Below are 23,410 nucleotides of genomic sequence, written 5' to 3' on the forward strand. Positions count from 1 at the left end.
CTTTATTTTTTTGAATTTTTTTATGCTTACCAAAAGGATAACGATGTGTACTATCTATAACAATAATAAAAAATATCGGTTGACATTTAAAAAAAATTGTCAAAATATAGCATTTGAAAAAATAAAATCGACCTGTTCAAAGATTTTTTTTAAAAATGACTCATAACAAAGATAAGAATTTTGTGCGTTTTTATTTTATATGCGTTATTATTTCTAAAGAAAGTTGTTAGAAAGACAAAGTTTTAAAGTAGGGCTCAGAATATTCAAAATATTTCCCACCCCACCCCCAACCACGGGCCTGGTGTTTCAATTAAAAATTCAAACAAGAAAAATTTTGCGCGCTTGCTGTAATTGGTTGATTGCTGGAGCATCTGATTGGTAAACAGCGTTTTACAATAACTCCTAATCTTTGCAACTTTTTTCTGATTTTCTGCTATTTTAAAAAATTTCATAGTTGGACATTTGGAATGTAAAAAACGTGATTTTTTGATACCTGTAGCAATATTTTATTTTTATTTATTTATTCGCAGAATTTCACTAAATGTTTTTAAAATTACAGTTATGTTTATTATCAAAGGTATGCAAAAAAATTAAGCAAAAAGATAACATTTTATATACAGTATCGAATTCGATGAAAATAATATCACAAAACAGTTGTCAAAAGTAAGTTTAATTTTTTTTTTCAAAGAAGGCGGGATAAGTAACAAAGAATATAGATATTGCCGACGTCCGGCTTCGCCCCTTGCAGGTAGCTGTTTAGCTTGAGATAATTGACACGTGCTCACCCTCACAGAGGGAGAACCATCTTTGTTCGTAATGCATACTTGCAATATTTATGTTTTTATCATTATTATCAATGAAAAAAAGTTGGTAACCGAACCTAACCATTTTCGGATACACAAGTTTGTTGATAAATACACCATATTCTCTAATTAAATGTGTAACTTTCACTACTACCTTGGACGAAAAAATACACGCCGCCACTGCTTTTCGTTGCAGTAATCCCAGTTTTCGTTAAAGTTCGTGTTTGGGGAGAAAATCATTATAACATTCGTAAAATAATAATGATTTAGACCAAATTCTAAAATTAAACCGCATTGTGTACTTCAATATTTATTTAAATTAATAATTATTATCCATTGACACACCTCATCAGTGCTGGTACGGAGTTTTTAAACAATGTTTTTTCTAAATATCAAAGATTTACATAAAATGAGCTATTGTTGCATTTTTATCATATTTCTTTTGAAACGAATAATTATCATTAATTAATAATTAATAAATAAACAATGTATTGAGTGGCCAGTAATATTGCAAGATGTGTACGCCACTGATTTTGCCGTTTCATGCGAAAGTACAGTAAATCAAAAGTCTCAATAATCAACAGTTAATTGTGATTTATTCGAAAAAAATCCAACAAATTTTCTATCAGAAGAATGATTAAATAATAAACAATGTGGGTTATTAACCAGACGGATAAATTAAACTCCATGAAGGAAAAATACGATCGTCTCGATTACAACGGTGACGTCACTAATACGTTTACTAGCCGTCATTACAAAATACCAAATGCAACGCTCTGATTCGTCCATATCTAGCGGAAGCCATGTTGGAAAAAAAACAACCATAAATTATGTTACGACGAGTGCGCCATCTAGCGACAATGTAAGAAGAAAGTCAAGTTCGCAACCATACGGTTGCGGTATTTATGACAAAAAATGATGTTTTTGCAGGTTTTATGACAAGTTTGGTTAATCATTCGGTTATAACGTAAATGTTGTTTTTTTTGACCCCCTTAATGACAGATTTGATGAAATTGGAGTTGTTCATGTTGCTTGTGTTATAACCGGTTGTAGGTTAATCGGTTAAAGATGGCGGTTGTGTGTTTGCGCATTCGTGCGCGAGATGTCAGTGCGTTTTTAGTATGGAGTTTAGCCGTTAGTTGTCGTTAGGTTAGTTATTTTTGATGCCATCTAGCTGTACCCCGCTTTCGAACGTTTCGTGTACTAATATGAGTGCAGTGGTGTTAAGTGTGTGTGAAGAAAACCCTGGCTTCCCATGTATTTAAACTAAAGTTAAAATCGCGTTAGACGGGGTGAAAAATCTGGTACGTTGTGTTGTGGCGAATTTGGGTTAGGTCCCGTAGTTTTCGCATGAATTCAGTTCGGCAAGAGAGTTTAACACCGAGTGTTCCATTTTGATGGCGCTATGGCCGCTAAAACATAACCAGGGAAAATATAAACCCGCCTTAACCTCACTCTTGGTAAACATCAATCGAACGAAAATGGGTTGCACGATCTAGTGGGTGAAACCGTCTTTTGTTTCGATAGTTGTCAACTTGTCAAAATGAATGTGAAGCAGGAAAGGCACGACGAAGCCGAAATTCAGGCCCTCGCCGACAAAATCAAAGAAGCGAGCAAAAATCGGATGGCCGTGAACCAGCAGAAAGCCCATGTGGGTCTAGGGCAGAACCTCATCCTCACCTCCATGATGAACGACAAGAAGAAGCAAAACAATACTCTCCAGGCCACCAACTGCCAGGAAACCGGGAAGACCATCGACGAGGACTCCGTACGGGGGCGGTTCGGCTGGGAGACCATCGGGAAGAACCCTATCCCTTACATCAACCGCAACGGGGAGAAATACTGTGCCGTTCGGATGGTGGAGATGAAGGCCCTCAACAAATACTTAAATTACTTGCACCAAGACATCTACAACTGCACTTGTATCAGGAGTTACTACATCACCGAGCCTGAAGGGAGGCTCCTCAACGAGATTAACATGAAACACTGTGACTATCATTTCGGGAAAGAACAGTTCACCCCGCGGGATCTGATTGTTAGACTGAGTGATGCTGTGGAGTTCTACAACTTCCTTTGTTCGTGCTACACGAAGTTAGTAAACGGTGAAACTGATTCCTTAGGTCGAAGCGGTTTTATCCGAATAAATAAAGAATCTGTGGTACCCTACACTGTATATAATGACCAAAAATACGTCCCACTATTCTACTTCGAGGGCGAGACTGAGAACCTGAAGCAGCGAGCCAACAAACTCGAAGGCTGGGACTTATCTTATTTAAAATTCTGTTGTAAAGTACAAGGAATCCGGAACGAACTTTTTGCACACGATTCCTGTTCAGTTATTAGTTTAAACGATATTAAAAATTATTTTCCTCCCGGGACCCTTTTCGAGGACTACTGGCCGAAGAAAAGTGTCGATTCGCAATTGTTAATAAGTGGAAATACGAGGAATCAATCCCAGATTATCCAGTGGACGCGACAGCCGGCAGCCCCCCCAATTGCCCATTCAATCCCCAGTCCAAGGGCCGTCAGCTTGACCCAACCTAAACCCCCGGCTGCCAACAACCAGATTCACAATGTCCATACTTACTCCTCTTATGGAATGGGGGGACAACATCCCTATCATCCCCCGCAATCCCGGACGCCTGGATCGGCCATCAGGACGACTTATCCTGCGGCAACAGGGAACAGGCACATGAGGTCGCCCAATTATTATTCAAACATTACTCAGGGACCACCGCCGCCGCTCGTACCCACGACACAGGCGTAAGTCAACCCCCAATTTCTAAGTAATATCCAATTTTTGAACACGTGATCAAGTCATTCATTCAAAACAAAAGGCTTTTTTGTTATTATTATATTACCACTATAAACGTGTTTTTATTTTATAAAGTCCCCACTGGATTGTTTTTATGAGTCACTGGTTTTCAGAATCAAAGATTGGGCTGTTTTATTGTACCACATGAAAAAAAAAAAATACAAACTGAATGCAACGGTTCGGTTACAAAGAATTTTTTTAATGTGTTTTCTTCGATTTGTATTGAATTGTATGTTTTTAGAATTTGATCTCATAGTCATAACAGTAATACGGGAGACCGGGACATTCTGTAAACATTTCACAAATTCTGTTGGGTCAATTGTCTACCAAAAAAAACAATTATTAACGACCTTTTGCTGATGATAACAATTATATGAGGACATTTAAAAAAATCTGTCTGAACGATTTTTTTATAAGCATCTAGATAGATTTTAGAAGTATTTGAAATCCTATCTAAATAAAAGATAAAGAATTATTCAAAAGTTATTTATGTTTTAAGCACGTTGAGATAAAGTATTTTGGCGGGAATATTATCAAATTGCGGAATAATTTAGTGTGGTCACGTGTTTGGTTTGTTTTTTTAAATTTCTGCAAGCAGTAAAAATCTAAGATTCTGAATTTATCGAAAGAAATTGCGGAGTGGTCGAGTCAGTTTTATTGCGTAATAAGCGTGATAATTAGTGAAAATATTTATAACTCCTAATAAGATGCATTAATTAGATTGTGGGGATGGTATGAGAGAAATTTCACCAATTTTGTGATCCTTTGTTATATCTGAAAGGAAATAAAACAATTCGTTATCATTATTACACGCAGTGATTTCATTTTATTGATTATTTGTTTATGAAAATAAATGGTGTCATTTGTGGACAATTTTTTTTTTTTTAAATCTGAAACTGTTATTACATATGAACTTAACATTGATATAAAGAAGGAATTTGTCAATAAAAAATTCCAAAGGGTATGACGGTGTAATCTGAGTCAAAGAATGTCTGATAAATTTTTGTTGTTAGACTTGATCACGATATAAAAAACATTGTTATTTGGAAATTGAGCCTCCCAAAAAGTACAGTTTTGTGCGAAAAATGCATCCTGGTGAGGCTTTTTCATTAAATGAACTAATAAAAAAATGTATGTCTTAGTTATCCTACTTACGGGAAGGAAGATTGGTGAGTTCTCAATGTGTAAAATGTTTGTACTGGACTGTACTAGATTTTTTGTAGAAAAAAAATTGCATGAAGAAGTCTCATTGTGGGACCATAATGTAGTAAAAAAAATTGAAACGTGTTATTGAATCGTCTTCAAAGTCGCAAAATAATATTTTTGGATTTTCTCCTTACTTCTAGGCAACCGAATTTGCACTATTCGAACGCCCAGACGAATGCAACGCCGAATTATATGTTAACCGGAGAACAGCCTAATCTTAACCAAATAAATTACCATCAGGAAGAACCGGATGATTCACAACCACCACCGATGATTCCCATAAGGCAGTTTTTGGCGAACGGTGGTGTGCTGTCACCGACTTTCATAAGACAACAGCAGCAAGCAAGAATGCATATGGAGGCCATGAACCAAAATTCGGCCCCCCGGTTAGTTTTCTAAGAAATTTAAAGCCAGTGGGGGCTTTAACACGAAACAATCATTTAAATAAATTTATTTTTTAGGGATTTACAAAATAATTACGTCAGCAACCGACAGTCAATTCTGATAAACCAACAACCGGCTCATCAGCAGTCATCCCGGAGTCAACAACCTAGTACTTTTGGTGATGATCAACATGCGATGCCAAACGGTGGTCAAATGTGCTTAGACGATGTTAACTGTAAATTAATATCGATTCCCGAACCACCAACTAGTAGTAATCACATTCCATATAAAATGCAAAAGGCGTTAGTTGAAGGAAAATTATTGCCTTGTATTAACATGAAGCCATATGTATACTCCGAACTATTGGTGACTCTCCCTGATCTCACAGTGAATTTTTTTAATAATATACCAGTGCAATCATGTCAAAGAGTCATGAAAGTGCTAGGAATCGACTTGTACAAACCCAACAAGTAAGTCTGCGCATGCGTGTTAAGTGTGTAAATTAATTGTAAATCGTTGCAGTTCCCAAGCCCACGTCCTGATGGAGTCTGGCAAGTGTCAAAGCATAAACGACGTGGTACCTTTAGTTCAAGTGCGAAATGTGATTGATTTCATGCCTCAGTTGAAGTATATGTTAGGAGGTGTTTTACCTAACATAATGTCTAATAAACGGCAGAGGAACAGCTAGGACTGGGCGAATCTGTGGGGCTATAACTTTTACAATTTGTGAAAGTCCACGAACTGAAGTGTTTTGTAAAAGTAACAAAATGTGTTGTTTTATATAAAAAATTGTTCCTAAAGTGTAAATCAATAAGTACTATGCAAAAAAGTGAAACTACATAAACATGTACTATTGCGCTAGTTACACACATGATTTTTTTTTATTTTTGTCATTCATGCTTTTAGAACGTCGATACATGTCCGACTTTTGTTTCATTACAACAAACTTGTTTAAAATTATTATATCTACTTGTTCTTGGAATGTTTTGTGTTTTGTAATGATCATATTTTTTCTAATTCAACTTTTTTTTGTTGGAATTTTGTTTGGTTTAAGGTATGGTCGACGTTTTATAACCGCATGTTGAACGTTTCGATCCTGTTGGCATTAGAATAGGTATTTTGAATTGTTTGATCACTTTTTGCTACTTCAAAAAGTTTTCTTTGGTATTTGCTTTGTGAATTATTTTAAAATTTGACGTCTTTCTAGTCAATTAAATTAAGCAGCATTTGAAATATTCCAATAAAAGTGGTAATTATTTGAAATATCTGCTCTATTTTTCGTATATAATTATTTATTTCTTCAATGATCATTATAATATTAATAGATAGTTATATCAATGTGAAATGTCCAGGGTAGGGGATGTACTTTAGATAAAACATTCTGGATTTAGATAATAACATTGTAACACTTTTTTTGAGATCTGAAATTTTTCAAGATGTGTTTTCGTAATTGATCTAATACGTTTGTTTGTCATTTTTGTGTTGATTTCCTTGGAAACATGTTTATTCCCTTGCCTGTGATATTTGAACAGATTACAAATCAGTATTTAATAAATTTATTATCCATTGAGCTTGAACACTCAATTAAAATTCCTTATTGCTACTTAACATTTTTGACTCTCTGACAAAATTAAGTATACATATGTATCTTGTACAAAATGTTTGTAGAATTATTTTATGTAATTTTTTAGCAATTGTTTCTAGTAGTGTTGTTATATTTTGGCATTTTTTTCACACAAATATAGTTGTAATGTTACTATGTATATGTATATAGTAAACATCTATTCAAATAAATCTTCTAAGTTCTATTATTATTTGCTGGTTTGACTTTCACTACAAACCGAAATTTGCCAAATATAATTCAAACGAAAATCTCATCACTTCAAAACAAACAGCAGTTGTAGCTTGTATTTTATTCATTCTGTAGGCTAGGAACCAGTAGCATTTTTAATATAAATTTTATCTGTTACTTCGTTTACCATGTAAATAAAATATTTTCATAATTATTATTTTTTTCTAAAATACAATTTGTTCAATATATATATTGTTATTTCAACTTCACCAGCAGTCTGTGTAGGAACTAACATTGTATTACTCTAACTAATTACCCAGAATTAACTTTGTTTCCCAGTGGCTAAACCGTCCGAATTTGCGATTTAGTTACTATTTATTTTGTTTTTTTCATGTTCATTATTTTTTCATGTTCATTATTGTTTTTGTTCTCTCAGTTTCATTAGAATATAGTATTTATTCTTTATAAATTGGTGTATTTTTTATTGTTTTTTTTTTCACAAAAATTGCATTTCTCAATGCTACACAATGCAAAAATGAATTTAGCACATTTGTTTCACATTCAAATTAAGTCTATGGGTTTTAATCAAAAATAATGAAAGTGGTAGGCAACTATTTATACAACAGAGCACCGAGGACTACATAATCTTAAACTGAAAAGTCGGCTTGTTTATCGACATAATTGGCTCTACCAGTGGCGTACCAATAGAAAAAATATTTGATTTTTTCTTATTGTTAAATTTAATGTTCTATTAACTTTTGTTAGTAAAATGGTAAAATTATTGCTTTTTTTCAACAAACTATATTGTGACGAAGAAGAGTGGAAGAATAAGCTATACGATCAATAACCACTTTTTAAAAATTGTGTAAACCTGATATGTTTAATACCGTTCGAAAGCTGTTTTACTTTTCTATCTTATAAAAAATCATAGTTTTGTGATAAATATTTATTGAGAAAATCGCTGGTAAGAACAAAAACAGCGAAAATATAAATCCGACCATTACTTCTAAACTATCAAGAATTTTGCGGTTTTCTCGACACCAATCGCCTCCTTGGAACATTTTACATAGGTAGGTATAGTATATACAAAACTTAATCCGTTTTTAAAATTATCGATTTTTTGTCAGAATCGGATATAGTGCTTATGGCTTATAGCACTATTTTTAAATTTATGACTCAATATCTTAAAAACTATGCATCGTAGAGTATTTTAACTTGTTGCATAGTGTTCAGCGCTCAATTTTACGTCTAGAAAACCATATTTTGAACGTTTTTACGACTTAAGGTAAATTGACGATTTTTACGATTTTATTACCGTTCAAAAACCCAAAAAATTCGTAATTTTTTAAACTTCACCCAATAACGTTTTTTGCACTTTTTCGAGCCTTTTTAGAACCTCTAGGAATGTTAAAAACGTTATATGGAGCAATTTTAAAGTTGATTTTTTTTTTTTTTTGATTTTTGTTGAGATTTTGGTCGATTTTATGCACCCGGAGCGGTTTATTGCAAATAACTCCGGACTTATCGGTGATGACTTCTTATGTTTGGTGACGTTGGATAGAAAATTTAATTTTCTATCATATACAAAAAGAGCAGTGTTCTACAATAAATAGTTATCAAGAAAATTTCTTAAAATCAAAAATATCGAAAATATAAATAACTTCAAAACTATTACGAATTTTGCAATTTTCTTGACGTCAATCGATTCCTCGGAACATTTTACATTACATATGTTTAGGTCAAAATATTAAATTATTAAGATACAGTTTTTTCGCAATTTACAAAATAAAAAAAGTAAAAATCTGTTAACTATGTAAAAAAAGTGCGCACTTATTTATAATTGTACAGGGTGTTAAAAAATATTCGCTTACTTTGCGGACGTATGTTTATAATAACAATAATTAATAAAAAAAATTCTTAATTTTTAAGGCAAAACTTACCTTTCATTTATATTACTTTTAACTTACCTTTTGTTATATATACTATTTTCACTTTTGATACTTGTTTTAAAGTTCACGCTCTTAGTATTGTGCGCTTTCTCTCTTATACTTATTATAACATGTGCACATGTTTTTAAAGATCGCGCTCTTATGCGCCCGCCCTCTTTTGACATTTATTTGAATTATATTTGAATTTGAATTTGTGAAAAATTGCCGATTTGACCGGGGCTCGAACTCGGGACCTACCTGCTGGAAAGCGGGACCTTATGCCGCTGAGCCACTACCGCCGCCGACATATTCAATGTTTTCATTCAATATATTTTACACAAAATTTTTCAAAAATTTATTTTTTGCATTTTTACAATGTTTTTGTGCTTTATTAAGTCTTTTGAACCCCCAAGAGTGCAAATGGACAATTTTGAAGTTTTTAATTTTTTCGACTTGTCAAAATCTTGGGCGATTTTCGGTACGCGGAGCGGTTTATTGTTAATAACTTCGGACTTATTGCAGATAGCTTCTTATATTTGGTACCGTTGGAAAGAAAATTTAATTTTCTATCATATACAAAAAAGATTAGTGCTCTACGATAAATAGTTATCGAGAAAATTTGTGATAAAATCAAAAATATCAAAAATATAACTTAAAAACCATTAAGAATTTTCCAGTTTTCGTGACGCCAATCGATTCCCCGGAGCATTTTACATAGGTTTACCTCAAAATATTCATTCATTCAGACACAGTTTTGCCACAATTTACAAATTAAAAAAAAAATTAACATTTGTTAACATGTCTCAGATTCAATTTAAACCTATCTTATCCGATAGATTTTGATGCGCTGATTACGAATTTGCTAAGCATTTTGCGCTATCTCCTTCAGTTTCGCCGTAATCGGCGTTTAAACATTTAATTTTTTTGCAAGATATCGACTTGGCTCTGTCTTCAGTCGATAGTTTTTCTTATGCTGATTACGATGGTGTTGAGCTTTTTGCTCTAAGTCTAATAGTTTGGCCGTAATCGTCGTTCAAAAATTAAAAATTGTCAAAATTGTGAAACTTTAAATGCATTTTTGTACGAAACTATAAAACTTAGAGCAAAATGCCAAGAAACATCAGAATCTAAATTAAATTATCTATTTAATGAACCAAATCCGGAGTCGCTCCGGGTTATAGTTCCGGGTGCAGAGCCATTTTTAGTTTTTTTCATAGAAAATTAATACCTCAAAAACTATAAGTCCTAGATCAAAACGGTTTGTACAGGCGTGTTCTACTGTTAATTTTACATATAAGCCTAGTTTTTCATAAAAAAAAATTGATTTTTTGCTCAAAATCGGATTTTTCTAGACTTATTCTTACATTTAATACTCAATATCTCAAAAATTAGGCATCTTAGATTATTTTAACTTGTTGCATCGTGTTCAGCACGGAATTTTACGTCTAGAAAACCATATTTCAAGCGTTTTTACAACTTAAGGTAAATTGACTATTTTACGATTTTACTACCGCTCATCTTCAAAAATTCAAAAAATTCGAAAATTTTCAAACTTGATCCAATGCCGTTTTATGCACTTATTTGAGTCTTTAAGACCTCTAGAAATGTAAAAAACGTTAAATGGATAATTTTAAAGTAATTTTTTTTTTTGATTTTTGTCGAGATTTTGGTCGATTTTTGGCACCCGGAGCGGTCTATTGCGAATAACTCCGGACTTATTGGCAATAACCTCTTATGTTTGGTACCGTTGGAAAGAAAATTTAATTTTCTATCATACACAAAATAGGTCAGTGTCCTACGATAAATAGTTTTTCTGAAAAATTTTGATAAATTCAAAAATATCGAGAATATAAATCCGACTATAACTTCAAAACTATTACAAATTTTGCAGTTTTCTTGACGGCAATCGATTTCCCGGAACATTTTACATATGTCTACGGCAAAATATTATATCATTATTCACAGTTTTGCCGCAATTTACAAAATAAAAACCCCCTCTTAAAAAAAGTGTTTTTGAACATGTTTCAGATTTGATTTAAACCTATCTTATCCGATAAAAAAAATTTCAAAATCATGAAACTTTTTTTCTACGAAACTATAGGACTTATTTTTCTATAATGTAAAAAAATAAATAGTTATCGAAAAGAAAATTCAATAGTATCAGAAAAATATACTCAAGTATAACTTCTAAACTACTGCAAATTTCGCAAAAAATCCTGTACACATAAAAATAAAATATACATTATAAAAATTATATAACTATTATAAAATAATAAAATATGCATATGTATTTATATTTTAACATAAATTTTTCTTCCAGAGTGACCAAAAATTGTTTTCGCTATTGTTGGATTTCGAACTGTAAAATATCGCCACCTTTCCGCAATAAAACGAATGAAAAAGTCACGTGATCTGCAATTTTACCAAAAACTACTAATAGAACATCCGTAATCCGTAGGTCGCGCCACCATAGCATAGCAGCAAGTACATCGTGAAAATAGCTTTCGACCGAACATTTGGTAAATATTTGCCCAATTTCCTAACTCTAACTTAATTTTTATAAAACAAAGTTTATTTCAAAAGTCACATATAGAAGGTTAAAATAATGCAATTGGTTTTAGTACTGGTGACAAAGGCGAATCGTCGCAATGGCCACACATACCAGGATATTGAGCCGAATAATTCGTAAGTGAAAAATTACATAATCCCTAAATGAATTTCTTTTTAAAATAGATTAGTGCAGTCAATCCTGTTTTCTTCATTTTAATATATTTTTTAGCATAAAGTGTCATTTTATATTGAAAAAAAATTAAACACTTAACCTTAAATAGGTGCAAAGTTCACAATTTCATTGATAATTTGTTTTACTTGCAGCCGATAGTTTGAAAGTTGGACAATCGATCCGATTTAATAGTTATGAGGCCACTCGAATGAATTTGAAGTTGACGGGCAACACAAAAGTGATCTGTCAGGGGTTCACAGGAAAACAGGGAACTTTTCATAGTAAACAGGCCATTGAATATGGCACTAAAATGGTCGGAGGAGTGTCTCCGGGAAAAGGGGGCAAAACCCACCTGGACCTGCCTGTCTTCAACAGTGTCAAAGAGGTTAGTAAAGCACCGATTTTGTCAAATTACAACGCAGCTTTGTTGCATAATCAGTGTCAAAACCTTGAAAATTTTCCAAAATTGTTTGAAAGTTTTTGTCAAATTGTTATTTTGTTAATTGTCAGGCGAAAGCAGCCACAAACGCCGACGCTTCAGTCATCTACGTCCCCCCTCCGGGTGCTGCCGCTGCGATTTTAGAAGCAATGGACGCAGAAATACCTTTAATAGTTTGTATCACTGAAGGCATTCCTCAACAAGACATGGTTAAAGTAAAACATAGACTTATTCGTCAAAACAAAAGTAGGTTGGTAGGCCCGAATTGTCCAGGTATCATTGCTCCCGAGCAGGTAATTCGAGTATGTCTCACTTTTTAGTCACTATATTACAATATTCTTAGTGTAAAATTGGTATTATGCCCGGACATATTCACCAAAAAGGTGTCGTTGGTGTAGTTTCAAGATCCGGCACTTTGACTTACGAAGCTGTTCATCAAACCACCCAAGTCGGTTTAGGTCAAACGCTCTGTGTGGGGATTGGCGGAGACCCCTTCAACGGGACTGACTTTATTGATTGTCTCGAGGTGTTTTTGAGAGACCCTGAAACGAAAGGTATTATTCTTATTGGGGAAATTGGAGGAGTTGCAGAAGAACAAGCTGCGGAGTATCTCATGCAGCACAATACTGTATGTTGTTTTTTCTTCACGAAATTCTTGATAATAATTAATTGTTGACAGGGGCCTAATGCGAAACCTGTCGTTTCGTTTATTGCGGGGCTGTCGGCACCTCCCGGCCGGCGTATGGGCCACGCTGGGGCTATCATTTCCGGGGGTAAAGGAGGCGCCCAAGACAAAATCAATGCCTTAGAGAAGGCCGGAGCTATTGTGACCAAATCACCGGCTCAAATGGGCAACGAGTTATTAAAAGAAATGCGCCGTTTAGGATTGGCATAAACCCATTTAATGTCAATTGATATTGTATTATAGTTTATCCATTAAAATCGATTATACCCAAGCAGAGTGTATTTAATCCGCTTATTAATGTTAATAAGATAATATGATTGTGTTCCAGTAACATTGTTATTTCATTCGTTAAGTAAAAAACTGTTGTTTTAAACATTTGTTTTATTTTTCAATTAACGAGAATTTTAGATGGCAAAGGAATTTTTAAATTCAGTACATCGATGACAAATTTGATTAAACTGGATCAAAGGTTAAAGTTCGGTATTTTAGGTAATGATCACTTTGAAAATACTTTGAACAATGATTTAAGCGATCTAGCGGTTCAAATTTCGATTTATTACATAAAACCATTTTTTTAAGTCTTTTTAATTTTTTTTTAATTGACGTATTTCACCTCAAATACAGTTGCGACCTTGCCAATGTGGCGGTAGCAGGGGCACAAAATTTATAAAAAAGTAAGAAGGTTGTCTCGTAACTTGGAGTGAGAGACACTATGCTTCTAGCCTTATTCTTAATTTTATTACTCAATATCTCAAAAACTATTCATCGTAGAGTATTTTAACTTGTTGCATCGTGTTCAGCGCGTAATTTCACGTCTAGAAAATTATTTTTTTAACGTTTTTACAACTTTTACAAGGTAAATTTTTACGATTTTACTACCTCCTTCAAAAGCTCAAAAAATTCGTAATTTTTTAAACTTGATTCAATAACGTTTTATGCACTTTTTTGAGTCTTTAAGACCTCTAGAATAGTAAAAAATGTTATACGGAAAAATTTTAAAATTGGATTTTTTTTGGATTTTTGTCGAGATTTTGGTCGATTTTTGGTACCCGTAGCGGTCTATTGCCAATAACTCCGGACTTATTGGTGATTACCTCTTATGTTTGGTACCGTTGGAAAGCAAATTTAATTTTCTATCGTATAAAAAAACCATCAGTGTTCTACGATAAATAGTTATCGAGAAAATTTCTGAGAAAGTCAAAAATATCGAGAATTTAAATCCGACTATAACTTCAAAACTACTACGAATTTTGCAGTTTAATTGACGCCAATCGATTCCCCGGAACATTTTACATAGGTTTACGTCAAAATATTATATCATTGAGATACAGTTTTGCTGCAACTTACAAAAGTTTTCCTTTTTTAAAACTTTTTTGAGTTTCTAAGATCTTTAGAAATGTAAAAAACGATATATGGAACAATTTTAAAGTTGAAATTTTTTTAAATTTTTGTCGAGATTTTGGTCGATACCGATACCGTTGGAAAGAAAATTTAATTTTCTGTCATATACAAAAAATATCAGTGTTCCACAATAAATAATTATCGAGAAAATTTCTGATATTAAAAAAAAATAAAAAAAAGTATAAATTAAAATATTGCAAGTTTTAACAAAATAAATTTATTTTTTTNTGTTTATATTTTATTTATTTTACCCTTAAAAAAATATTTGATCAGTATTTAATTTATGGAATTGTAGTTTTTTTAGCTTAATAATATGTTTGGTTGCATATCTTATTTTTTAACAATCACTCCAGTGACGTCATTTTCGCGAATAATGCTTACACGTGATTGGTGCAAAGTTACGAGGCAACCTGCTTACCTTTTGTAAAATCTTGGCAATGGCACTAGGTAGCCCAACTAAAATTTACGTGGAAGTTCTCACAGTAATTAAAAAAAATCATTCTAAATTAAAAAAAAAAAAAATCAAAATGATGTCACTCGACTCCTCTCTTATTTAAATTTTTTGAAGCGGTGGTTTTGGGCGTAAGAGGGATACAGAAATAACTTTGATTGGTTCCCCTGTAAGTTAAAATTGACCTGTTTCAGCATTTTTTCCAAACTTGGACGCAAATTTTCGTTGAGACAGTCTATATGTCGTGCCATTTCAATCGCCATTTTGTTATTTTTCATAATGTTTTTTCTGTATGAAATTGTGAGTAATTGTCAGTAGAGTCCAGTTCTTGTTTTACAAAGAAGTTGAATATTTGTGACCTATTTTACCTGCGGCGATTGAAATGGCACGAAGTGTACATACCAGGTGAATAAAAAGTATGGGACCAAACGTTTTTTGCTTAAATTATTTATTTTTTGGAAAAACTAATTGATGAATGATAAAGTGCTATAAAAATGTGATGTTTTATCAAGAATAAAATTTTTCGAAATTTTCTTTTGTTTTTGAGTTCTACAAAAAAAAAAAAAATTCAAATGGCAACCCACTATAAAACCATTTTTCTCATAAAAGTTATGATCTAAGGATTACAACTATCTACTTAATAGTTAATTTAAATTTTTTTTTTTTTTACATAAATTGCAATTTTGACAAAAAAAATCGCATAGTTCAAAAACAAAATAAAATTTCGTACTCAAAATACTATCACATTTTTTATATTACTTTAATTTATATAAAATATTATTTTCTGGAGGCAAATGATTAAAAAAAAAACGCTTGGTTCCATACTTTATATCCATTCTGTATATATGTTTAATTTAGAATTTGGCGTCATTGAAACGTCAAATACCCTAACCTAACATAAACTTATATGACTTAACCAAAACAAAAAAAGATTGTATGGTGGTTTATATATTTTTTTATGTAAATCTAACTTATTAAAGTGAAAACGGCAAAAATTGTTGTATTTTGATATCAATTTATCACCGAATTGTACAAATGGGTTCTCCCAAGCATAAAGAAAACCTAACCAAACTTTCCTTAGAAGAACTTGAAGAAATTTACGAACGGGAGAAAAATATACTTAAAAATAAGTAAATACGGTAACTAAATCTGAGTTCTGTGAAATAAATTAATTGATTTTAGAAAATTGGTTGACAAATTGCCCGATAAAGGAAAACAGTTGGAACAAAAGTTAAAGGAAATTAAAAAAGAAATTGATGTCAAACGCTCACTTCAAGATATTGAAGGAAGTATGAAAACAATGAGTATTGATAGTACTAAAGAATCTGTTTTAAATGAAAAACATGTACAACATTTATGTAATATGGAAAAAACTCCAGAAAAAGAAAGGTATAAACCATTTTCCACTCTTGCTCATGAAGATAATAAATCAAAAGAAAGACATCAAAACCCAACACAATTGATCCCATTAGCGGAATCTATAAGTTTATTAGTAGAACAAGCAAATACATTGCCGGTGAGTGCTCATAATCAATCAACATAATTACTTTATTTTCTTTGTTGAAGATTTCTGATCCTAAAATTGTAATTGAGGGAGCCGAAAGTGATGAAGAGGAAGACGAGGAACAGGAACGAGTTGTATTAGATAATACACCTTTGTAATTTTCAAAAAAACTCTATTTAAATAAATTAACAATTTTTAACATTTTATGAATACAAGAGTTATATACATACATATGGTAATAATGAAAAAACAGCCTTTGACCAAAATATTCAAATCCAGTGTTTTGATAATTTTATCATCTTGACTAGATTTTTTGAGAGCCAATTTCAATGGAGTGGGAAGGGCCAAAAACCGTATTAAACTTGCTCAAAAAACTCAAATAAAAATCCATCCTGGTTAAATTTAAAGCAATTTCCAATTAAAAACGTCGAGAGTACGTGTACCGGCGAACTGAAACCGACAAAAAAGCAAAAACTATACGAAAAGAAAAAAAAAAATTCCAATTTCATCTAACTATCTATCACTAAGATCCCTACTTAATCCGTTAGCATTCGGATCAATGCTAATTCTGTTAGCCTCGGCCCTCCTTCTTGAATTTTGCGCGTCAGACCTCGCTCTTCCCCTCAACACAATGTTTCTCTGCCTAACGGGCCTAGCGACATCACCAACTGAAATTTCAGTCTTACTTGAACCGTCCCCAATTTTAAATAATTTTGTTTTAATATTAGGCTTCTCATTAGAGACTTTATTACCATTCCTATGCGCAGCCGATGACAAAACTAACTCCTGCACAAACTGACTACGATCTTGCCTACTTAAATCAGTTGTTGACTGCAATGACAGCTCCTCCAACAGCCCCACCAGAAGGAACTGTGATTGAGGAGAAGGCATGCTTGGAGCGTTAACAGACGGCTGCTGAATTAAAACAGGGCTAGGGTTTAGCATTAAAGTCGAAGTTCCAGAATTCGACGACGCGTGAGATTCCCTCAGAGACGTCTGGCTTTGGGTTTGGCGTCTCGGAAAACGCTCCAATTGCTGGCGAGCGGCGTTCACTTGTTGACGCTCGAGTTGCAGTTGCATTTGCAGCTGTTGCAACTGAGTCGGAGTGCTGCTATTTGTGTTACTCGCCGAACGACGAACTCCAGAAAGTTGAGACAACAACTCCGCGATGGGGTCCACCGTTTCTCTCGATGAGGGAGAAAGCGACGACAAACCGCCAGAACTGAACACACTGTATATAGAAAATTGTATCAAAGATCGACGATGAACTATAATCGTTTGCATTTTAAGCAAAGTAGTCGATGAAAGGCAACCATGCAAAAAATCAAACAATCCTAACCTCAATCTTCCAAAAAAAAAAATACTTTTACAAATAAATTTGTACCCCTGGTAGCAAAAAATAATTAAAATTAACAACGTAATTAACATAGTGAGGCAATTACAACGATTCATTTTTCGTGTAAATCGGCCTTTAAATTAAAAATACATTTAGACCAGTGTTGCCAGGTGTGGTGAAATTTCACCAGATCCTGTGATTTTCAGGTTAGTTTAGTGATTTGGTGAAAACTTTTGTAAAAATTCTAATATCTAGTGATTTTTTGGAAATAAAAAAAAGGTTTTACGAGCATTTTCTACGTTTTCAATCAGAAACTTGATTATTTCGTTAAATTTTTTCAAAAAAATCGAAAAACCACCAAATTGGTTAAAAATCGTTTTGTTTAATTTTTTATAAGATTTTACTGGACAGGACCGAAATTGTCAATTTATTTTTGTCTTTTTCGAATATTTTTTTAGTTAGAAACAATCCAAAAATTCAACAAACTTGACCAAAAACGGCGTTATTTTTGTTTTTGAAGTATTTAAGCACGTTTTTGAGATAAAAACAAAAAAATCACAAAATTAAATCGGAATTGATATTATTTTTAGTTTGTTTCGCTCGACTTACTTCGTTATTGAACCAGAGGCTCATTTATTTTGCAAAATCTTGTCTAAACACGCTTAAAAATCACAAAAACAAATGATATTGAAGTTATATTTTGTTTGTTTCACACGATTTAACTGGTTTTTGAGCAAAATAAGACGAGAATTGTTTTAAGCACGATTTTGTGCTATAATCTCAGGTTTTTGCGAAATTTCGCTAAAACGAACTGAAAAATCAATATATTAAGTCAAAAATTACATTAATTTTGCATTTCTTGAAAGTTTTAGCACGTTTTTCATCTTGAAATGTAATAATTTTGAAAAATTGGTTAAAAACAAGCCAAAATTTTTGCCTTTTTCAAAAGTTCAAGTAGAGTTTTACGCTGAAAACTCTGTTTTTTCGCGAGAGTTTGCCATAGTGTGTCAAAAATCATTAAATTGTTATATGAAAAGATTATATTATAATATTTTACCTAACTCTTAGACTGGAAATTTATTATTTCGTCAAATTTTCTAGAAAATAAAAAAAATCGAAAACCACAAATTGGTAAAAAATAGTTGTATTTGTTTTTTACAAACAAAGTGGAAAATGACAATTTATTTATGTTTTTTTCGAATGCTTTTTCAGCTAGAAACACAATTATTTTGTGAAATTTTGTTAAAAACAAGCCACAAATGTAACAAGCCGAAAACCGGCGTTTTTTGGCCCTTTTCGAATGTTTAAGCATGTTTTTGAGAGATAAAAACACAAAAAGTTCGAAATATTGCGTTAAAAATAGGCTAAAACATTAAATCGAAATTGATATCATTTATTAATTTTGTCCAAATACGCCTAAAAATCACAAAAAGGATTGATATTGATGTTATTTTGTTTGTTTCACTTGATTGAACTGGTTTTGGAACAAAATTAAGACAAAAATAAGCTAAAAAACCCCAAAATTTGACCGAAAATGCTTTCAAGCACGGTAGCAAAAAATAATTAAATTAACAAGTGATTTGTAAATTTGTCATTATCAAATTTGTTCTGAAAGATATTTATGATACTTTTTGTGTGAATCGGCCTTTAAATTAAAGATTCATTTAGACTTCTACAACCTACTTGATGCATTTAAATAATTACCAAAATAAACTTAAATTTGCAAAATTCGATTTCTGATGATTTTTTCGTTGCGTAAACTTACCTAAAATGCATATTGGAGCGTCTGGGTCTTAGAGCGGCAGCCCCTCGCCCCATATGGGTCGCATTATGAGGAATTCGCCTAACATTGTGTCTGGTCCCTACTGGTTCATCTAGAAACGAAATTAAATCTCTAGGACCGGTGCGATGTTCTAAAGTGAGATGTCCGGCAAAATCATCTGTCATTAAATTAGGATCACCCCCTGGCATGGCTGCACATAATGGACAAACCTTACAAAAATTATTGAATCAAAAAAAAAATAATAACGGTTTTTTTCACACTTACAACTTCAAACGAAGTATCAACATGTTCAGATGAAACATGTTCTTGCAACGTTACATCAGTGAAGCCCATACGAGAACAGTAAGGGCAAGTATAGGATTGGGGTAGTTCAAGACTGGTCAAGGCCTCGCCACCGTAGAAGAAATCTAATTATTGACAAAATTGTTGTGGTTTTAATATTTTTTAGTGTGACTACAGTAAAAATTCATACCAAAGTCAGCCCTGGTGATGATACACTGCATAGGATGATCAGTCGTATGTCTTGTATTAGTAGCCCCTCCTTCGTAACAAGCCGCACACAAATCATAATCATAACAAATCAAACATTTATATCTCCGGCCTCTAAAATTTCCAATCAAACAAGAATCACAGCTCACACCTGGAAGTAACCCAATCAACTGATTATATCGGATTTGTAACATCAATAGTCTTACCTTCATGACGACTCATGGCAGATATTTTATATTTCCTCCACGAAGTTTTACCAAAATTTTCACATGTAATTAATGTGAAACCACAAATTGTTCTGCAAATATGAAAATCACACTGATCAGAACACACAAGCTTGTAAACCTATGACAATTACTGTTTTACCGGCGACGCCATTTTTTCAGCGCCGACTCAAAAACTACTTTGCGGAATAAAAACCAAAACGTCTAATTATAGTGAATTAAGCTGAAAAAAAACATGTTTTTTTAATTTTTATAAAATACTCATCTTATTTTTATACAATTACAAAAAATTTGGTTATTAAAATTAATTGTTTTTTTTTTTCTTTTTAACTAAAATTAATTATTGATGTGTACATTCGACCATGCGAGATTTCGAGCCTCGTGTCCAGAACATTCGAACATTGGTCGTCATTTTGTTTGTTTACTGTTTAGAGGTTTAATTGTATTTAAAAAATGGGAAGATAGTAGAAGAAATCGCTGTAAAACAAGTAATAAAATAGTAAAATGGGATGAGGTTGAAAATTCGGTAGCTCCAGCATGAATTTGGACGTACTCTTTGGCTAAATTCCTAAAATAACCTTTATCAATAATGAGTAGTGTTACTGAATATAATAGCGCGTTTAAAAGTTTAGCTTTAGTTTTGCTAATTATACCAATTTGTGTCTTTACAAGTGAATTAAATGATGTGTGGATGCGAAATGTTTCGAAAGAATTGAGTGAAGATTTAGCTATAATAAAAAACGAGGAATTGGGGATTAGTTACATCAAGGTGAGATGAATTCCTTATCTAATTTATTTATACAAAACCTTTTATTTTAGAAATTGTACAAAACATTTAACTATGCATCAGCTATTATCAACGCTAACAAGACGATAAATGAAATTGTTTATAAACTAGAGAAGAAAATAGACGACGTGTTTTCTGCTTTACTAACCACCAAAGCGGCCATTCAGAACATGCAAATGCTGAATTACACACTCAAAATTCGCTCTACTCTTCTCCCATGCATCAAAAATCAAACCTCAGACCACAGTGATGATGCATCAATAATATCAGGTCGGTAAATCTCAATGCATTTTTTTATGAAAAATAATTTGGGGCCTAAAATCGACATAATTTGTTTTTTCAGTGTTGGACAAGATTAAAACACACGTGATTTCAAGAAATGACACCAAGCAGCAGTATTTTATATCCACGTCTGATCTCCAGTACCTTTATTCGCCTTTTATTAATTGCAATAAAATTGATCACATGTTGTTGTGGAAAAATTTTATGTTTAGAAACAATTTTGCTTCTAAAAATATTGTGCTTTTGTTGGACCATGGAGGATCGCTCAGTAAGCGCCATTTTGCCATAGTTTTATCAATTGGTAAGTGGATAAAACTAGGTGATTTTGTTGTGAAAGGAAATTTTAGCCAAACAAATTGTTGAAAACTTGAATGAACACGACAAAATCGCCGTTCTTGCCATATCAAATGACTGGTCATCTCCGGAATTAGACGAGGAATGTCCAGTAACAAACCAAGTTCATTCAGTTGTTGACGATGTTCCTAAATTAACTCCCGTTACGCCCAGTAGGAAGAAATTGTTATATAATTTTATTGACGGCATGTACAAAGGAAGCGGTGCTACAAATCACTCGTTAGGTCTTCAGAAAGCTTTAAAAGTGATCGAAAACAGTCAGATACAAAATGAAACTCTGATGATATTATACATAAGTCGGGGGTTATTGTCTTCATTGACTGAAGCCAAAACCGTGCTTGAGACAATACTAGAGGCGTCAGAAAATATAAGTTGCCCTTTTATTATCAATACGTGTGCTGTTATTGACGATAGTAGACCCACAATTTACGAAACACAATTCCTTGAAGATATTGCTTTACAAAATTATAAAAAGTACAATATATCGTATACTAGAAACGTGTTTAGGGGTGTTATGGTGCCGATTAATTCAACGGAAACGGTGGGATTTGCTTTAGCTCGATTTTATATGGTTTACAATCAGAATAATTATAACGTGCAAAAATTGATTTCGCTTCCAACGTGGGATAAAAAATCGAATGGTAATAATATTATCACTGATTTTAGTTTGTAATTTTTTTATTTTAGACTTGACAATTTCTTTCTCGTTGGGATATTTACATAATAGTCATTTTGGGTTATTGGGACTTGATGTATATTTTGCAAGCTGGGCCAAAGACCTTATTTATTTCAGCAATTCCCACAAAAACTACTATGCTTTTTTGATTGATATGACAGGTAATGAATTGTCGCGTTTTTGAATTGTTTCATTTTTTCTCCATCAGGACGAGTCATCTTACACCCGAAGTTTGCATCAGTTATGTCAGTAAAACGACAATTACAGTATGTCGATATATCATATTTTGAAAACGTTGCATATCCACATATTGTTAAAAAGAGGCTTTTAAATGAACGGGAAGGGTTTCAATTGACTACTCAATTTGGATCACCTGTAAGTCTTCCAACTCGGAAATGACCTATAAAATGATGTTAATTCAAATAATAACTCGTGTCCTATCACTATTGAGAAGAATTTGACAGCCCTCAGAATGAATAACTTCGTAACCATTTGAGCAAATAATATAAACTTTGGTATAGTTATTTGCTTCTTCTGGCAATTTTAAAATTTCAAATCTTCAAGCTGTTTTCTTTGACAAAAAACTTCTTAAATGTGCTTCTCAGTGCTTCAAGTTTTTGCCACAACAAACTGAATTTTGACCGATATTTTAAAAACCACTAAACGCAAGAAAAAAATAACAGATTTAAATTTGTCAGCTAATTTTAAGTCAGAAACAGTAAAATTTGTGGTATTTCAGCCATTTATCTTGACAAAAAAATTATAAAAATATCCCTCACTTTATATTCAAGTTTAGCACTAACGAATTTTGACCAATATTAAAAAAAATAAGAACAGATTTAAATTTGTCAGCCAATTTTAAGTCAGGAACAGTAAAATTTGTGGTGTTTCAGCCATTTATCTTGACAAAAAAAAAATAATAAAAATATCCCTCACTTTATATTTAAGTTTAACACTAACGAATCAAACTTTGACCAATATTTCAAAAATATTGATTCTAGACAAAAAGTAAAAACAGATTTGAAATCTTCTCACAATTTTACATAAGAAAAGTTAAAATTTCAAATTCTCAAACTGTTTTCTTTGGCAAAAAAATTCTTAAATGTGCTTCTCAGTGCTTCAAGTTTTTGCCACAACAAACTGAATTTTGACCGATATTTTAAAAACCACTAAACGCAAGAAAAAAATAAGAACAGATTTAAATTTGTTAGCCAATTTTAAGACAGAAACAGTAAAATTTGTGGTCTTTGAGCCATTTATCTTGACAAAAAAATTATAAAAATATCCCTCACTTTATATTCAAGTTTAACGAATTTTGACCAATATCTCAAAAATATTGATTCTAGACA

The 23,410-nt window shown here is 32.5% G+C and overlaps 5 protein-coding genes across 9 annotated transcripts in view; 4 read left to right on the forward strand and 1 right to left on the reverse strand.

Moving 5' to 3' along the window:
• Positions 1-1,432: 1,432 nt before the first annotated feature.
• Positions 1,433-7,469, forward strand: LOC123006635. Of its 2 annotated transcripts, XM_044401272.1 has the most exons (5): positions 1,433-2,263; positions 2,331-3,566; positions 4,965-5,210; positions 5,286-5,678; positions 5,731-7,469. In XM_044401272.1, exons 2-5 carry the CDS (start codon positions 2,347-2,349, stop codon positions 5,894-5,896), a joined length of 2,025 nt encoding a protein of 674 aa, XP_044257207.1. In that variant the 5' UTR covers positions 1,433-2,263; positions 2,331-2,346; the 3' UTR covers positions 5,897-7,469. The 2 variants fall into 2 exon arrangements, with proteins under 2 accessions (XP_044257207.1, XP_044257206.1); XM_044401271.1 differs by having other exon boundaries at positions 1,434-3,566.
• A 3,883-nt stretch (positions 7,470-11,352) lies between these two features.
• On the forward strand, positions 11,353-13,147 carry LOC123006412 (succinate--CoA ligase [ADP/GDP-forming] subunit alpha, mitochondrial). Its single transcript, XM_044400868.1, has 6 exons — positions 11,353-11,447; positions 11,550-11,613; positions 11,803-12,035; positions 12,161-12,382; positions 12,433-12,717; positions 12,769-13,147. The coding sequence occupies exons 2-6, from the start codon at positions 11,577-11,579 to the stop codon at positions 12,982-12,984; spliced, it is 993 nt and encodes a 330-aa protein (XP_044256803.1). The 5' UTR covers positions 11,353-11,447; positions 11,550-11,576; the 3' UTR covers positions 12,985-13,147.
• A 2,354-nt stretch (positions 13,148-15,501) lies between these two features.
• LOC123006165 lies at positions 15,502-16,340 on the forward strand. The gene is made up of 3 exons (XM_044400436.1): positions 15,502-15,756; positions 15,809-16,142; positions 16,193-16,340. Exons 1-3 carry the CDS (start codon positions 15,662-15,664, stop codon positions 16,286-16,288), a joined length of 525 nt encoding a protein of 174 aa, XP_044256371.1. The 5' UTR covers positions 15,502-15,661; the 3' UTR covers positions 16,289-16,340.
• Positions 16,286-20,117, reverse strand: LOC123006164 (E3 ubiquitin-protein ligase KCMF1-like). 4 transcript variants are annotated; one of them, XM_044400435.1, is made up of 7 exons: positions 19,945-20,117; positions 19,722-19,889; positions 19,514-19,656; positions 19,232-19,458; positions 16,883-17,361; positions 16,667-16,798; positions 16,286-16,580 (listed from the first exon to the last, which is right to left on the reverse strand). In XM_044400435.1, the coding sequence occupies exons 1-7, from the start codon at positions 19,958-19,960 to the stop codon at positions 16,549-16,551; spliced, it is 1,197 nt and encodes a 398-aa protein (XP_044256370.1). In that variant the 5' UTR covers positions 19,961-20,117; the 3' UTR covers positions 16,286-16,548. The 4 variants fall into 4 exon arrangements, with proteins under 4 accessions (XP_044256370.1, XP_044256369.1, XP_044256366.1 ...); XM_044400434.1 differs by having other exon boundaries at positions 16,667-17,352; XM_044400431.1 differs by having other exon boundaries at positions 16,667-17,361.
• Positions 20,118-20,375: 258 nt separating this feature from the next.
• Positions 20,376-23,410, forward strand: part of LOC123006161 (VWFA and cache domain-containing protein 1) — a 7,340-nt gene continuing 4,305 nt past the window's right edge. Inside the window, exons 1-6 of the mRNA XM_044400428.1 lie at positions 20,376-20,731; positions 20,782-21,019; positions 21,093-21,332; positions 21,379-22,026; positions 22,073-22,222; positions 22,270-22,436. Coding sequence (XP_044256363.1) covers positions 20,552-20,731; positions 20,782-21,019; positions 21,093-21,332; positions 21,379-22,026; positions 22,073-22,222; positions 22,270-22,436 — 1,623 coding nt within the window. The 5' untranslated portion in view covers positions 20,376-20,551. The remainder of the gene's footprint in view (positions 20,732-20,781; positions 21,020-21,092; positions 21,333-21,378; positions 22,027-22,072; positions 22,223-22,269; positions 22,437-23,410) is intronic.

The sequence above is a fragment of the Tribolium madens genome, unplaced genomic scaffold (assembly GCF_015345945.1).
Source record: "Tribolium madens isolate multiple individuals breed KSU strain unplaced genomic scaffold, Tmad_KSU_1.1 Scaffold_2;HRSCAF=44;Tcas5.2_LGX, whole genome shotgun sequence".
Taxonomy (NCBI): domain Eukaryota; kingdom Metazoa; phylum Arthropoda; class Insecta; order Coleoptera; family Tenebrionidae; genus Tribolium; species Tribolium madens.

Coding starts and splice junctions, on each gene's coding strand:
- LOC123006635 (XM_044401272.1), top strand. CDS start 2,347: ATGAATGTGAAGCAGGAAAGGCACGACGAAGCCGAAATTCAGGCCCTC. Junction 5,211..5,285: donor AACCAAAATTCGGCCCCCCG/GTTAGTTTTCTA, acceptor TTTATTTTTTAG/GGATTTACAAAATAATTACG. Junction 5,679..5,730: donor GACTTGTACAAACCCAACAA/GTAAGTCTGCGC, acceptor AAATCGTTGCAG/TTCCCAAGCCCACGTCCTGA.
- LOC123006412 (XM_044400868.1), top strand. CDS start 11,577: ATGGCCACACATACCAGGATATTGAGCCGAATAATTC. Junction 12,036..12,160: donor TCTTCAACAGTGTCAAAGAG/GTTAGTAAAGCA, acceptor GTTAATTGTCAG/GCGAAAGCAGCCACAAACGC. Junction 12,383..12,432: donor GTATCATTGCTCCCGAGCAG/GTAATTCGAGTA, acceptor CAATATTCTTAG/TGTAAAATTGGTATTATGCC.
- LOC123006165 (XM_044400436.1), top strand. CDS start 15,662: ATGGGTTCTCCCAAGCATAAAGAAAACCTAACCAAACTTTCCTTAGAA. Junction 15,757..15,808: donor AAAAATATACTTAAAAATAA/GTAAATACGGTA, acceptor AATTGATTTTAG/AAAATTGGTTGACAAATTGC. Junction 16,143..16,192: donor AACAAGCAAATACATTGCCG/GTGAGTGCTCAT, acceptor TCTTTGTTGAAG/ATTTCTGATCCTAAAATTGT.
- LOC123006164 (XM_044400431.1), bottom strand. Junction 19,657..19,721: donor CATCACCAGGGCTGACTTTG/GTATGAATTTTT, acceptor GTCAATAATTAG/ATTTCTTCTACGGTGGCGAG. Junction 19,459..19,513: donor TTGATACTTCGTTTGAAGTT/GTAAGTGTGAAA, acceptor AATTTTTGTAAG/GTTTGTCCATTATGTGCAGC.